This window comes from Nerophis lumbriciformis, linkage group LG10, assembly GCF_033978685.3.
Source record: "Nerophis lumbriciformis linkage group LG10, RoL_Nlum_v2.1, whole genome shotgun sequence".
Classification (NCBI taxonomy): domain Eukaryota; kingdom Metazoa; phylum Chordata; class Actinopteri; order Syngnathiformes; family Syngnathidae; genus Nerophis; species Nerophis lumbriciformis.
In genome coordinates, this window is record NC_084557.2 from 22,504,849 (window position 1) to 22,521,694 (window position 16,846).

Genomic DNA, 16,846 nt, shown 5'->3' on the forward strand with positions numbered 1-16,846 from the left:
GTCCTCTGCATTTGACCCATCCCTTGATCACCCCCTGGGATGTGAGGGGAGCAGTGGGCAGCAGCGGCGCCGCGCCCGGGAATAATTGTTGGTGATTTAACCCCCAATTCCAACCCTTGATGCTGAGTGCCAAGCAGGGAAGAATGCTGGTATGAGCTTTTAAACATAACCCGTTAACTGCTGCCAATCAAATGGTCAATAAGATAGTCTTTAGGGTTCATATGTTTGTAAATCTGACTGTGATGAAGTCAGTGCCTCACCAGTCATGAACCTCACCGCACGTCACTGCTCCGGAGCGACTTATACTCCGAACAATACGGTAATATGATCAAACTTTCTTGTCCTTGTCAGAAGTCTAGCAGCCGCATTTTGTACCAACTGTAATCTTTTAATGCTAGACATAGGGAGACCCTAAAATAATACGTTACAGTAATCGAGACGAGACGTAACGAACACATGAATAATGATCTCAGCGTCGCTAGTGGACAAAATGGAACACATTTTAGCAATATTACGGAGATGAGAGAAGGCCGTTTTAGTAATTTTACCCATTAGATATCATTTTTAGGTCCAGAACTGTGAAATAAGTGCCAGTGTTGTCAGGATTAGAGGGGCCCTGTGACGATCTGTCACTTCATTTCTGTTTGTGTTTTCTTGTTTGACGTTTATTTCCTGTCAGCGCTCGTATTTTTGTTCCATTTCCAGCATGTCTCCCTGACGGCTCGTTTTCCTCACCTGTCCCAGATTGGCAGCCGGGCACACCTGGTGGCAGTTGCCAATCAGGCGGCTATTTATGCCTATTATCAATCATCATCTGCACAGACCAGTGAAGCCTTTTTTTTCTCTCTGTTTTGAGATTCACACTGACTGAGGAGTCATGTTCAAATGTTTCAAATACAGTCAATAAAATGAACTTGCACATTGTTTTAAGTGCTTTAGATGTTATCTCAGCTCCGTTTAGGAGTCTATTCTGATAATCATGTATAAGCAACACAGATGTGACAAATTGTTAATGTGATCACTCCTCTCTCGTGATTCATGATAACCAACGCATGCATGATATAAAATAAACAGTAAACTAAAAATAATCCACAAAGTCAAATCTCACGGTAGACAAGCTCATGCACAAGAAAGGTAAATGTGTACAATCATCAATGCGGCTGCTTCCTCTACTGGGAATTAATGAAAACTGCCACTTTGGGTCACCGAAATAAACAGAGAGACTTGAAATAATCCACAAAGTCAAATTAAAGTATGGTATATGCAATGTGATCACCCCTCCTGCCTTTTAGGAAATTGGGCAATAGAAAAAAAAAAAAAAAAAAGACTCAAAATAATCCATAAAGTCAAAGCTCACGGTTTGTTTCTATGGCACAAGCAATGCAATGTGTCTTATAATTAATGCAAATGCGACCACAATTTAAAACTGCCACCTCACACAGATGCTGCTTCTATTAGCTCATACATTTCAAGTTTTTCACATATATCAGATTCACTCAGTAAGGTTTTATTTCAATGTATGCAGGTTTCGAGTCATTTCACACTGATTTACACCAAGATATTCTGTTGTTGGCCAGGGTGTGGGAAAACGCAAAGTGAGACTGCGCACTTGGACATTTTTCTACAAAAATCTTTATAACTTTGCTGTGGTTTATTTCAGGGGTTCTTAACCCCTTTGACTTTGGGGCCCAATTTATTCAGTACCCACTCAAATATTAAGACTGAATTAGACATTTTTACTCTTGATTAGAATCCTATTCAATAATCATATTCAACCTACTCACAGTTTAACAGGATAAACCTTGTCAAAATGATATGAAAGCGTGTGTTAATTACAACGATTATCATCAAAGATTAGGTCAGGCCGATTACAAAAATAAATACCCATCAAATATACAGCAAAAGAAAGGACTAATAAAAATAAATGTATGTACAAACCCTGTTTCCATATGAGTTGGGAAATTGTGTTAGATTTAAATATAAACGGAATACAATGATTTGTAAATCATTTTCAACCCATATTCAGTTGAATATGCTACAAAGACAACATATTTGATGTTCAAACTGATAAACATTTTTTTTTTTTAAATAATCATTAACTTTAGAATTTGATGCCAGCAACACGTGACAAAGAAGTTGGGAAAGGTGGCAATAAATACTGATAAAGTTGAGGAATGCTCATCAAACACTTATTTGGAACATCCCACAGGTGAACAGGCTAATTGGGAACAGGTGGGTGCCATGATTGGGTATAAAAACAGCTTCCCAAAAAATGCTCAGTCTTTCACAAGAAAGGATGGGGCGAGGTACACCACTTTGTCCACAACTGCGTGAGCAAATAGTCAAATAGTTTAAGACAACATTTCTCAAAGTGCAATTGCAAGAAATTTAGGGATTTCAACATCTACGGTCCATAATATCATCAAAAGGTTCAGAGAATCTGGAGAAATCACTCCACGTAAGCGGCATGGCCGGAAACCAACATTGAATGACGGTGACTTTTGATCCCTCAGACGGCACTGTATCAAAAACCGACATCATTCTCTAAAGGATATCACCACGTGGGCTCAGGAACACTTCAGAAAACCACTGTCACTAAATACAGTTGGTCGCTACATGTGTAAGTGCAAGTTAAAGCTCTACTATGCAAAGCGAAAGCCATTTATCAACAACATCCAGAAGCGTCGCCGGCTTCTCTGGGCCCGAGATCATCTAAGATGGACTGATGCAAAGTGGAAAAGTGTTCTGTGGTCTGATGAGTCCACATTTTAAATTGTTTTTGGAAATATTCGACATCGTGTCATCCGGACCAAAGGGGAAGCGAACCATCCAGACTGTTATCGACGCAAAGTTCAAAAGCCAGCGTCTGTGATGGTATGGGGGTGCATTAGTGCCCAAGGCATGGGTAACTTACACATCTGTGAAGGCACCATTAATGCTGAAAGGTACATACAGGTTTTGGAACAACATATGCTGCCATCTAAGCGCCGTCTTTTTCATGGACGCCCCTGCTTATTTCAGCAAGACAATGCCAAGCCACATTCAGCACGTGTTACAACAGCGTGGCTTCGTAAAAAAAGAGTGCGGGTACTTTCCTGGCCCGCCTGCAGTCCAGACCTGTGTCCCATCAAAAATGTGTGGCGCATTATGAAGCGTAAAATACGACAGCGGAGACCTCAGACTGTTGAACGACTGAAGCTCTACATAAAACAAGAATGGGAAAGAATTCCACTTTCAAAGCTTCAACAATTAGTTTCCTCAGTTCCCAATCGTGTATTGAGTGTTGTTAAAAGAAAAGGTGATGTAACACAGTGGTGAACATGCCCTTTCCCAACTACTTTGGCACGTGTTGCAGCCATGAAATTCAAAGTTAATTATTATTTGCAAAAAAAAATAAAGTTTATGAGTTTGAACATCAAATATCTTGTCTTTGTAGTGCATTCAATTGAATATGGGTTGAAAAGGATTTGCAAATCATTGTATTCCGTTTATATTTACATCCAACACAATTTCCCAACTCATATGGAAACGGGGTTTATACACTTACTCATTGTTAAAATAAATACATTCTAATTAAATTTGTGATAAATAATAACAGTTGTATATATTCTTAAAAAAAACTGTCGGTAAAAATAAAGTGGAATTGAAAATACATCTTCACCACTTTAGTCATAATTTGTGCGCTTATGACTTTAACTCCAGACTAATTTGGTCTGTATATTGTCGCCTTTACTGCCACAAGTGTTGGAAAAGTGAATTACAACTGAGTACGTTGCAGCCCATATACGGACCACAGCTGAGAAACACATATTTTTTTACAGCCCTCTAGGGGGCGCTCGTGGCCCAACAATTGGTTATACGGGTTTATTTTATTAGCAGCAAGCTTCGCACGTGATAATCAGGTGTGTTTTTTAGTCTTTTTTAAGGCTTCGCAGCATCTTTGCAAAGGTGATTTTCAATTGTAAAGGCATACTTTTTTGTTTGGTGGAAACAAAATCCTCAATCAAATCAGTTAATTTCCACTAACCCTGTCACATAGTAAACATATTCACTTTCGCGTTTTACACTAACCTTCCAAGCACTCCCTTTATTTAGATCGGCACAGTACCTTCACTGCAGTTTCACCGACAATCTCTGAGATGAACTGTTTACACTCGCACCCCCACATCCACCCTCTTGTGCCATCAGTGAGCAATGAAGAGGCTGAAAGAAGCCGTGATTTCACTTTATATAGCCTGTCACTGCTCAATTGTTTGGAAACTGGCAACCTGACGCTTGCACCCCCTGTGGTGGTTCTCTGATGACGTCCGGATATCGGTTTCAGCTCTCAGCTTGGCCTAATGGAAGCTGGTAACCAAAACACAGTCAAGCGCCACTCACACACACACACTGTCACGCACCTTGGCTGTCAGGCCTCGGTGACCTTAAACACATTTTAGTTTCCATTATCTTCTGTACAAAGAAAATCAAGTTTTTTATGCACATTAGCACCAAAATCCAATGGGATTTTATTTGGGCCATGCATGTCCCACCATGCCACAAAGTTACGCTACCCATTTGCATGCCTGGGCCAGATTATACAATATGATAAGGAGATTATATATACTGTATATAATATACTTTATGCATATAGTACAAAACATTTTTTTCTCCCTTAAAAGTCGTCTTTTCACAAACATTTTTTTACACTTTTGTTTTGAGTGCACAGTAAGTCAGTGTTTCCTAACCTTAGGGCTCCGGCCCAACAAGGGGCTCTCAGCTGTGGTCCGTGTGGGCCGCAGCGGTACTCAGTTGTAAAACATTTTTCCAACACTTGTGGCAGTAATGACAATATTAAACAAACAGAAGAAGTCTGGAACTAAAGTCATGGAGAGGTTTATTAAGTGCAGAAATTAGGACTAAAGTGGTGAATCTGTATTTTCATTTGCACTTTAGTTTAATGGACAGTTATTTAAAGAAATATATAATATTGTTGTTGTTTATCATCAATTTAGTTAGAATTGATTTATTTTTGGCACTGTGTACAAAACCCCAAACCAGTGAAGTTGGCACGTTGTGTAAGTCATAAATAAAAACAGAATAAAATGATTTGCAAATCCTTTTCAAGTTATTTTCAATTGAATGCAAAGACAAGATACTTAACATTCGAACTGGAAAACTTTGTTATTTTTTGCAACTATTAGCTCATTTTGAATGTTTCAAAAAAGCTGGCACAAGTGGCAAAAAAGACTGAGAATGTTGAGGAATGCTCATCAAACACTTATTTGGTACATCCCACGGGTGAACAGGCTAATTGGGAACAGGTGGGTGCCATGATTGGGTATAAAAGCAGCTTCCATGAAATGCTCAGTCATTCACAAACAAGGATGGGGCGAGGGTCACCACTTTGTGAACAAATGCGTGACCAAATTGTTTAAGAACAACATTTGTCAACCAGCTATTGCAAGGAATTTAGGGATTTCACCATCTACGGTCCGTAATATCATCAAAAGGTGCAGAGGATCTGGAGATATCACTGCACATAAGCAGCAAGGCTGAAAACCAACATTGAATGCCTGTGACCTTCCATCCCTCAGGCGGTACTGCATCAAAAACCGACATCAGTGTGTAAAGGATATCACCACATGGGCTCAGGAACACTTCAGAAAACCACTGTCAGTAACTACAGTTCGTCGCTACATCTGTAAGTGCAAGTTAAAACTCTACAATGCAAAGCGAAAGCCATTTATCAACAACACCCAGAAACGTAGCCGGCTTCGCTGGGACCTGGTTCCCATTGAAAATGTGTGGCGCAATATGAAGCCTAAAATACCACAATGGAGAACATTAAATATCTTGTCTTTGCAGTCTATTCAACTGAATGTAAGTTGAAAAGGATTTGCAAAGAATTGTTTACAAATTACACAACGTGCCAACTTCACTGGTTTTGGGTTTTGTAATTGTATGTCAATTTATGTTCATTCATCTTTATGCAGTATATTTGATCACTATTAATTTTTTGTAATCAGCCTGACTTAATATTGTTTGGTAATTAACACATGCTTTCCTATCAGTTGACACGGTTTATCCTAAACTGTAAGTATAGGTTAGATATAATGATTGAATACCATTAAAATCAAGAACAAAATTACTTATTCAGTGTTAATATTGGAGAAGGCCCCGTGTCCCCTCTGTTGCCCTCTGGGCCCCAAGGTCAAAAAGGTCATTTTTAACAACACTTTTTTAAACCAATATATTAAAGTAATGTTCAAACAACCATTGCAGACCCAGGATGTTGAGTACTGTGGAGTTTTTTTTTGTTGGTATTATTGTTTATCATTATTATCTTTATTTTTTATTTATTTTTTCATTTTTTATTTATTTTTTCATTTTTAACCTGTCCTGCCCATCCATATGAGCAAATATTGTTGATCTAAAAGCTGTGGTATACTTCCTCTGTTGCATTGTTGTATTATTAATATTATTGTTCCTAGCTTATGATAGTGGTTGTACAACTGCATTAAATTCAATTGAAAATGGGTTCCTAATATTTGGTTTTCTTTGTAGATGTGTAAGAAGGGGAATAATATTATATTCTATTCTAATATATAGAGCTGACTTATGCAGCAACAACCTAATTATGTATTTGGACTAAAATGAAGGAATGCAATTTTTAAAAGGACCTTAAACATACCACACATAAAAAATGAAAAGTATGTCACTGACCTCTGGTGGTCATTTATTGCACTGCAAGGGAAAGTTCATGCACAAAAGACAACCTTGCCCCAATCAAAAGATGAGATATTTGGGCAAAGTGATGGTGAATAACACTAGTATGTATGACATTTCCTACACAATAAGCTTCTCCTTGTTTGCTTGCTTAGTCAGACTCTCCAGCAGGCTCTTGTCATCCTTATCTGGAAAACAAAATAGAATCACTGTGCATTTTCTGTAACACATTTTGCAGTTTACACTGCAAAAAGTCAGTGTTCAAAAACAAGAAAAATACACACAAAAATTAGGGGTATTGTACTTGAATTAAGGAAAATGATCTGCCAATAGAACAAGAAAATTTGGCTTGTCAGGACTTTCCAAAACAAGTCAAATTAGCTAACCTCAATTAACCCAAAAATACCTTAAAATAAGTATATTCTCACTAATAACAAGTGCACTTTTTTGATAGAAAAAAATACCTTTTTTCTCAATATGTTGAAAAATATTCTTAAATTAAGTAAATGCTAGTGCCGTTATCGATAACATGACATCATCGCGCCAAATGTGTGCTCTTTCAGTCAATTAGTGCGCGAGGAATATATACAGTATATATATATATATATATATATATATATATATATATATATATATACTAACCCCATTTCCATATGAGTTGGGAAATTGTGATAGATGTAAATATAAACGGAATACAATGATTTGCAAATCATTTTCAACCCATATTCAGTTGAATATGCTACAAAGACAACATATTTGAGGTTCAAACTGATAAACTTTTTTTTTTTTGCAAATAATCATTAACTTTAGAATTTGATACCAGCAACACATGACAAAGAAGTTGGGAAAGGTGGCAATAAATACTGATAAAGTTGAGGAATGCTCATCAAACACTTATTTGGAACATCCCACAGGTGTGCAGGCTAATTGGGAACAGGTGGGTGCCTTGATTGGGTATAAAAACAGCTTCTCAAAAAATGCTCAGTCTTTCACAAGAAAGGATGGGGCGAGGTATAACCCTTTGTCCACAACTGCATGAGCAAATAGTCAAACAGTTTAAGAACAACGTTTCTCAAAGTGCAATTGCAAGAAATTTAGGGATTTCAACATCTACGGTTCATAATATCATCAAAAGGTTCAGAGAATCTGGAGAAATCACTCCACGTAAGCGGCATGGCCGGAAACCAACATTGAATGACCGTGACCTTCGATCCCTCAGACGGCACTGTATCAAAAACCGACATCAATCTCTAAAGGATATCACCACATGCGCTCAGGAACACTACAGAAAACCACTGTCACTAAATACAGTTGGTCGCTACATGTGTAAGTGCAAGTTGAAGCTCTACTATGCAAAGCGAAAGCCATTTATCAATAACATCCAGAAACGCTGCCGGCTTCTCTGGGCCCGAGATCATCTAAGATGGACTCATGCAAAGTGGAAAAGTGTTCTGTGGTCTGACGAGTCCACATTTCAAATTGTTTTTGGAAATATTCAACATCGTGTCATCCGGACCAAAGGGGAAGCGAACCATCCAGACTGTTATCGACGCAAAGTTCAAAACGCAGCATCTGTGATGGTATGGGGGTGCATTAGTGCCCAAGGCATGGGTAACTTACACATCTGTGAAGGCACCATTAATGCTGAAAGGTACATACAGGTTTTGGAACAACATATGCTGCCATCTAAGCGCCGTCTTTTTCATGGACGCCCCTGCTTATTTCAGCAAGACAATGCCAAGCCACATTCAGCACGTGTTACAACAGCGTGGCTACATAAAAAAAGAGTGCGGGTACTTTCCTGGCCCGCCTGCAGTCCAGACCTGTGTCCCATCAAAAATGTGTGGCTGCATTATGAAGCGTAAAATACGACAGCGGAGACCCTGGACGGTTGAACGACTGAAGCTCTGCATAAAACAAGAATGGGAAAGAATTCCACTTTCAAAGCTTCAACAATTAGTTTCCTCAGTTCCCAATCGTTTATTGAGTGTTGTTAAAAGAAAAGGTGATGTAACACAGTGGTGAACATGCCCTTTCCCAACTACTTTGGCACGTGTTGCAGCCATGAAATTCTAAGTTAATTATTATTTGCAAAAAAAAAATAAAGTGTATGAGTTTGAACACAAATATCTTGTCTTTGTAGCATATTCAACTGAATATGGGTTGAAAAGGATTTGCAAATCATTGTATTCCGTTTATATTTACATCTAACACAATTTCCCAACTCATATGGAAACGGGGTTTGTATATATATCACACACACACACACACAGCCCGGCCCCCAGCCACATTTTTTTAATTGTAATTTTGAAGAATTCATCTGAACTATTTCTGTTCAAAATAGTTTGAAATGTCACATGTTAAAATGTTTAAATATTAACTGTCAGTTTACTGTACTGTACCAACTGTACTACTATATGAGCACATCTTTTCTATTGTTTCATTGAAAATAAAACAGCAAAGTCCATTTGGCTGTCATCTGTTTTAATTAAGAGACACGATTGTGTCAAAGTCATGATTTTTTATTTCATGCTTGAAATAAGAAATTATTACTTTGAAAAAGCAGTTTTATACTTGTGAGTGTTGATGACACGGCTTTGCAACTGTTGATATTCTGGTTTCAACCATGTTTTACTCAATATAGGTCATCAAATCTCAGCAACAAGCTGTAATATCTTACTGAGATCATTTAGGACCAAAACCCTTAAAACAAGTAAAACATTCTAACAGGTCCCTGGTTCAATCCCCACCTAGTACCAACCTCGTCATGTCCGTTGTGTCCTGAGCAAGACACTTCACCCTTGCTCCTGATGGGTGCTGGTTAGCGCCTTGCATGGCAGCTCCCTCCATCAGTGTGTGAATGTGTGTGTGAATGGGTAAATGTGGAAGTAGTGTCAAAGCGCTTTGAGTACCTTGAAGGTAGAAAAGCGCTATACAAGTACAACCCATTTATTTATTTATTTATAAAATCTGCTTAGTGAGAAGAATGATCTTATCAGACAGAAAATAAGCAAATATCACCCTCATTTGAGATACTTAATCTTACTTAGATTTCAGTTTTTGCAGTGTACTGTCGCCTTCTGTGTACAACTCACCAAAGATGACCAGGCTGCACGAGCACTTCGCCATCCCGAGTGGATTTTCCAGCACGAGAGTGTACTTCCCACTATCCTTGACAGCGCAAACAGGAATCACCAGAGTGCACACTCCATTAGCCGTGCTCTGCCAAAAGCGAGGGCGGTCAGACATCTTGGATTCTCCTTTGTACCAGGAGGCCTGTGCTCACAAGACCCACACCGTGAGAACAGGAGTGCACATTCGAATATATTGTGGAGCTATACCTGCGGCGTTGGCATGCCCTGATAGGCACAGCTCATGGTGCAGTCGTGGCCTCGGTGCACAGCGTGGTCCTTCAGGGGAAGAAGGAAAGAGGGTTTCACCTGACGGGGGGGTGCAGCATATTCTTTCAGACGAAGACTGCTGATGCACTCTGGAGGACAAAGGCGAAGGAAAATCACACTCAAGTCACATATGAATGCAAACGGAATGGGTGTACCGCAAGGGTCCGTTTTTGGTCCATTGTTGTTCCCAGTGTATATTAAGGCTCGAGGAATCCCAACTAACGCTTAACGTTAACTGTATCCATTGGCGTTGTTAGGCCTATTTTAGGGGGGCTCAAGCCCCCCTAAAATATTCTTAAGCCCCCCTAAATAATTTGGTGTTATATATATATATATATATATATTTTTTACAAATACATATTCATTACAAAGTGGCCCGAATATGAGTTTAAATAAATAATCATATAACCTGTTATTATTCACTCAGTTTCCCCTCACTTCGTAGCGTAAGGTAGAGAGCCCCTTTAGTGCGTCGGTGTCCAATCCATTCCACTTGTTCATATAGAAAATGCCCACATCACTCAAATTCCAGTCCGCATTTTCTCTGCGACCTTGCTTGCGGTCCTGCAGGTGTACGAAGCACATTATCTTCCTTTACAATGAGTGAAGCTGCACGAAACCTTGTGTGTGCAATTGTAAATAATTTAGTTTTTAAGTTTTGTGTTTCTTGTAGAATCTACATAAAGTAATGTACATTAGCCTATTGTTAAAATAATGAAAAAAACATAATTAAATATATTTGTTTTATTGTATTGTTACATTAATAGCTGTTGTATTATTATGGGATGGCTTGTTAAACATTTCATAGGATTTTCAGAGGGAGGAAAAACCAAGACATTTAATATAAAATGTAAAATGAATAAATACATAAAAAGAAAAAGAAAAAAAATGGTTAAAAGCCATCGTCCCGGGGAGCATTTCATTTCGTCCCGTGCATTTAAAAAAAAAAAAATAATAACAATGAATAATTTCTAAGTCTTTGTTAGCCGTTTGTGAAGTTTTGTGCTTGTGCGTAACGTTCGCTCGCATTCTGTGCATCTCCTGGGGGCTAAGCCCCCCCTGTCCTTCCCCACCTGTCCTTAAAAGCTAGTGACGCCCCTGACTGTATCCATATGCTTTTCCATGCGTAATAGACCCGTATTGTGTTGTTGTTGAAGGGAAAAACAAACGTTGTTCAGTTCAGTTCAGTTCAGTTTTAGTTTATTTCAATCTTGCATATACAATACAATGTAATGTATTACACAATTCCAGTTGTTTCATTACAGCACGTCCAAAAAGGAGTAGGAAAAAGCAGAGCTTATTTAAATCCAACCCCTTTTAATACTATAGCAATTTTATACAATGTCCTTGTTCTCTGTAACAAAACAGTGAACAAATAAATAATACATCAATAATATACCATAGTAAACAAATAAATATTAAATACATAAATAATCTTTGTCTCAAAAAAAAAAAAAAAAAAAAAGTATTCAAGATGTTCATCATAATTCTTGTTCCGTGTACTTTGTGAACACTTGTAGTTTGAACAGTCTCTTAAACTTAATCATATTGGTGCTTTGTTTGATTTATTTGGTTAATCTGTTCCATAATTTCATTCCACCTACTGATATGCTAAAGGTTTTAAGTGTTGTACGAACATACACATGTTTTGAATTAGATTTTCCTCTAAGGTTATATTTCTCTTCTTGTGATGCGTCTGTAAAAGTAATGCTCTCCTTGAAGTGAGCAAAATACGTAACTATTACATGTTATCATGAACGTGCCTGTTCCTACATTACATAACAGTGTGTGTATAAAACATTGGAGTTTTTTTTTTTCGAGCGCTTAATATACGGAATAGAGCGAATCCCATTACCTCCATTGTAAGGTGACTTATTCTAGCATTCATTTAAAACATAAAATATATGTGTGCTTGTCTCACATAAGGTTTGTGAACCATAGGCAAAATTCAAATAAAAAGTGTGGTTCCCCTTTAAAGGGGAACATTATCACCAGACCTATGTAATCAATATATACCTTGATGTTGCAGAAAAAAGACCATATATTTTTTTAACCGATTTACGAACTCTAAATGGGTGAATTTTGGCGAATTAAACGCCTTTCTATTATTCGCTCTCGGAGCGATGACGTCACAACGTGACGTCACATCGGGAAGCAATCCGCCATTTTCTCAAACACCGAGTCAAATCAGCTCTGTTATTTTCCGTTTTTTCGACTGTTTTCCGTACTTGGAGACATCATGCCTCGTCGGTGTGTTGTCGGAGGGTGTAACAACACGAACAGGGACGGATTCAAGTTGCACCAGTGGCCCAAAGATGCGAAAGTGGCAAGAAATTGGACGTTTGTTCCGCACACTTTACCGACGAAAGCTATGCTACGACAGAGATGGCAAGAATGTGTGGATATCCTGCGACACTCAAAGCAGATGCATTTCCAACGATAAAGTCAAAGAAATCTGCCGCCAGATGCCCATTGAATCTGCCGGAGTGTGTGAGCAATTCAGGGACAAAGGACCTTGGTAGCACGGCAAGCAATGGCAGCAGTTTGTTCCCGCAGACGAGCAAGCTAAACCCCCTATCAACCCTAGCTTCCCTGGCCTGCTGACATCAACTCCAAAACTGGACAGATCAGCGGATGAGGGTATGTCTACAGAATATATTAATTGATGAAAATTGGGCTGTCTGCACTCTCAAAGTGCATGTTGTTGCCAAATGTATTTCATATGCTGTAAACCTAGTTCAGAGTTGTTAGTTTCCTTTAATGCCAAACAAACACATACCAATCGTTGGTTAGAAGGCGATCGCCGAATTCGTCCTCGCTTTCTCCCGTGTCGCTGGCTGTCGTGTCGTTTTCGTCGGTTTTGCTTGCATACGGTTCAAACCGATATGGCTCAATAGCTTCAGTTTCTTCTTCAATTTTGTTTTCGCTACCTGCCTCCACACTACAACCATCCGTTTCAATACATGCGTAATCTGTTGAATCGCTTAAGCCGCTGAAATCCGAGTCTGAATCCGAGCTAATGTCGCTATTCCTTGCTGTTCTATCCTCCATGTTTGTTTGTATTCACTATGTGACGTCACAGGAAAATGGACGGGTGTTTATAACGATGGTTAAAATCAGGCACTTTGAAGCTTTTTTTAGGGATGTTGCGTGATGGGTAAAATTTTGAAAAAAACTTCGAAAAATATAATAAGCCACTGGGAACTGATTTTTAATGGTTTTAATCATTCTGAAATTGTGATAATGTTCCCCTTTAAGTGAGCAAAAAATAGAGAGTGCACTCAAATTTCCATCCATCCATCCATTTTCTACCGCGTGTCCCTTTTGGGGTCGCGGGGGGTGCAGGAGCCTATCTCAGCTGCATTCGGGCGGAAGGCGGGGTACACCCTGGACAAGTCACCACCTCATCGCAGGGCCAACACAGATAGACTGACAACATTCACACTCACATTCACACACTAGGGCCAATTTAGTGTTGCCAATCAACTTATCCCCAGGTGCATGTCTTTGGAGGTGGGAGGAAGCCAGAGTACCCGGAGGAAACCCACGCAGTCACGAGGAGAACATGCAAACTCCACACAGAAAGATCCCGAGCCCGGGATTGAACTCAGGACTACTCAGAACCTTCTTATTGTGAGGCACATGCAATACTGTGAGGAGAAGATGCAAGTATAATTATTCAGCCCTCACTGTGTGATTCATCAAGACTGAAATTGTTCTGCGGCGGCTGCTTTTTCGTCTTTATTTAGTACGTCCGGAAAGGACGTGCAAACTGACAGTCGGCCGGAAATGGCTGTGAGAAAGGAGGCGATTGTGCTGCAGCTCTGCCCTGTGTATGCTTGTAAACATATATAGACTGTCCAAAATTAAAATATGAGACAATAAAATATTAGACAATATTAGTCTATTTAGCAAAATCATTTCCTAATTATATTGTGTTGCTGTATGCCTTAAAGGGCTGAGTAAAACAAATTAATTTAATGCATTTTGGTGTCTGCTGGCGTCTTTTAAACAGAGTTCGTTTTTAAATAAATATGAAAAAGACTTCTTGCAATATGCATTTGGCAGGTGAGGCGGGGCCTCACCTGCCATCATGGAAAGAAAAAATATGTAAAAAGAAAAAAAATTAATTAAATTGTTATATGTATTCAGTGATTATACTATAAAGTTATTTTCCATTTAACTTCACCAGTTTTAGATTATTTTTATTCAAAATCGCTGAATTTTCACATTTGCCATTCAAATACTGAGAAGAGACGGTGCGGTGATCAGCAGCCAGTTGAGGCACGTCACTCAGTTGTGCCTCAACATGGATTGCGGACTCGGCTAACTGCTGGGCTGCTGTGCAGTGAGACCGTATTGCTATATGAACTATATTATACATTTCCATAGTTTAGTTAGCTGAGGTATATAATGTACAGTGTATTTTGTCAACAACTGTATGTGTGTAAACGTATTTCTTGTGCTGAGCAATCATAAAACTGCTGCGAAGACGCACTGTGCGAGGCTTGCAGTAATCCCGCCTCCTGGTGCCGGTTAATGCACCCCCGCCACAGAATGCACCCCCCTCACGGGAGCGCCACACCAACCAAAGCCCACACCCAAACCCTCCACGTGCAAGACCGAATCCACCCAAAAAAAGTCACTTAACAAGAAGCCAAAAAGTGCAAAAACAACAATGCTCGCGCCGGAGGAGCCGCGAACGAGTGCAGGGACACAACATTAGGTACACCTGCAGACTGCAGCACGGATTTCATATTTCATTCATTCACAACTCCTCCAACACGAACACCACTGTTACCGCACTTATAAGTAAAGGTAAGACCATAATAACGTTTTTTTAATTAAATGTGCTTTTTTGTGTGCTACAGTTTGTATGTGTAAAGTTAAAGTTAAGTTAAAGTACCAATGATTGTCACACACACACTAGGTGTGGTGAAATTTGTCCTCTGCATTTGACCTATCCCTTGATCACCACCTGGGATGTGAGGGGAGCAGTGGGCAGCAGCGGTGCCGCGCCCGGGAATAATTTTTGGTGATTTAACCCCCAATTCCAAGCCTTGATGCTGAGTGCCAAGCAGGGAAGAATGCTGGTATGAGCTTTTAAACATAACCCGTTAACTGCTGCCAATCAAATGGTGAATAAGATACTCTTTAGGGTTCATATGTTTGTAAATCTGACTGTGATAAAGTCAGTGACGTGTGGTAAATGAGTGTCTCCATAGTGTTAGCCGCAAAGCACAATCAAAAACTTCACTTAAAAAGGGCAGTCTGCACTAGTCACCAATTGTAAATGTAGTTTTAGTAGATCATCCGCAACACGCCCACCAGTAGTACACGCAATTTTATAGTTTGCACACGCTGTTTAGCATGTGGTATTTGGATCTGAGTAGATCAAGCTAAGGGTATTCTAATTATTATTTGGCCGAGTTTTTCGTCTGCCTTCTTCTCCCATATTTTAAAAAATCTGATTCAAACCATTCCACTTCCACAATGTTCAGCTTATTTACGATATGTGTGCTACCTATTTTCTAGTTTTGAACGTTCTCACATTTCCAGGAATTCCACATTTTGCAGGGCATATTCTCCCATTTGAAATGATTGGACAATTTTTCAAAAGTCCACATTACCAACATGTCTCACGGTCAAATTATTCCAGCATCAACCCATTCCACTCATCCTGTACATTAACTCCGACAGTTTTTGTAATTCTTACTTTTTCATTCAGCTATTTTTACACGTTTTTCTTTTGACAACGTCTCCCACATTTTTCAACCTATTCTAATCATTCCATCATCAAAAGATCAGGACCTTTAGGCTATACATTTTTTATATCCCCAAAATTCCCAGTTTTCCCGGATTCCTCATATTTTCTCCCGTCCCAAAGTCAAAATGTTCCTTGATAATGTTAGTCAGTTGCGAGAATGCTATTTTTAAGCATATTTTTTTGCTGGTATACCCCTCACCGTCAAATAGTGTGTTTCCTTACACATGCTAACAGTTAGCATACATTTTTTTTAGCAAATTTTGCTGGCATGCACCTCAGAGTTAAATATTTTGTTACTGTGTGCATGCTAATTTTTTTGCTTATTTTGCATCTACAGTAGGGAAGGGATTCATATGGCCCATCCTTGGGTGGATCTCGAGTGAAAGGAAGGGTGGGAGATTAATAATTTTGCAACATAGTCTGCTGAAAATGATGGAAAGCGCCACTTTACGTAGCAACTGATGCTGTGCTCAAAGTTGAAATTTCCACGAAACAAATTCTAAGCTATTCTACACTCTACTGCCATCTGGCGGCTAAAGTGGATAGTGCACCTCCAATTTGTCACGTTTCATGTGTCCGGTAAACCGCGACAAATGGGGCCATATGAATCCCATTCCTACTGTATTCACCTAACAGTCTTGATGCTATCTGGCTAGAGTGCTAAATGTTAACGTTTCAGTTCGGCTTTTCAGCATGCACTCGCAATTTCTGCCGAAATTGCCTTTTCTAGCTACTCTTATTACAAACCCCGTTTCCATATGAGTTGGGAAGTTGTGTTAGATGTAAATATAAACGGAATACAATGATTTGCAAATCCTTTTCAACCCATATTCAATTGAATGCACTACAAAGACAAGAAATTTGATGTTCTAACTCATAAACTTTATTTTTTTTTTGCAAATAATAATTAACTTAGAATTTCATGGCTGTAACACGTGCCAAAAGGGCATGTTCACCACTGTGTTACATG

The 16,846-nt window shown here is 39.1% G+C and overlaps 1 protein-coding gene across 1 annotated transcript in view; it reads right to left on the reverse strand.

Moving 5' to 3' along the window:
* Window positions 1-6,700: 6,700 nt before the first annotated feature.
* The window catches only part of LOC133612141 (immunoglobulin superfamily member 22-like), a 50,555-nt gene continuing 40,409 nt past the window's right edge, over window positions 6,701-16,846 (reverse strand). Inside the window, exons 23-25 of the mRNA XM_061969308.2 lie at window positions 10,050-10,198; window positions 9,804-9,984; window positions 6,701-6,896 (exon numbers count right to left, since the gene is read on the reverse strand). Coding sequence (XP_061825292.1) covers window positions 6,829-6,896; window positions 9,804-9,984; window positions 10,050-10,198 — 398 coding nt within the window. The 3' untranslated portion in view covers window positions 6,701-6,828. The remainder of the gene's footprint in view (window positions 6,897-9,803; window positions 9,985-10,049; window positions 10,199-16,846) is intronic.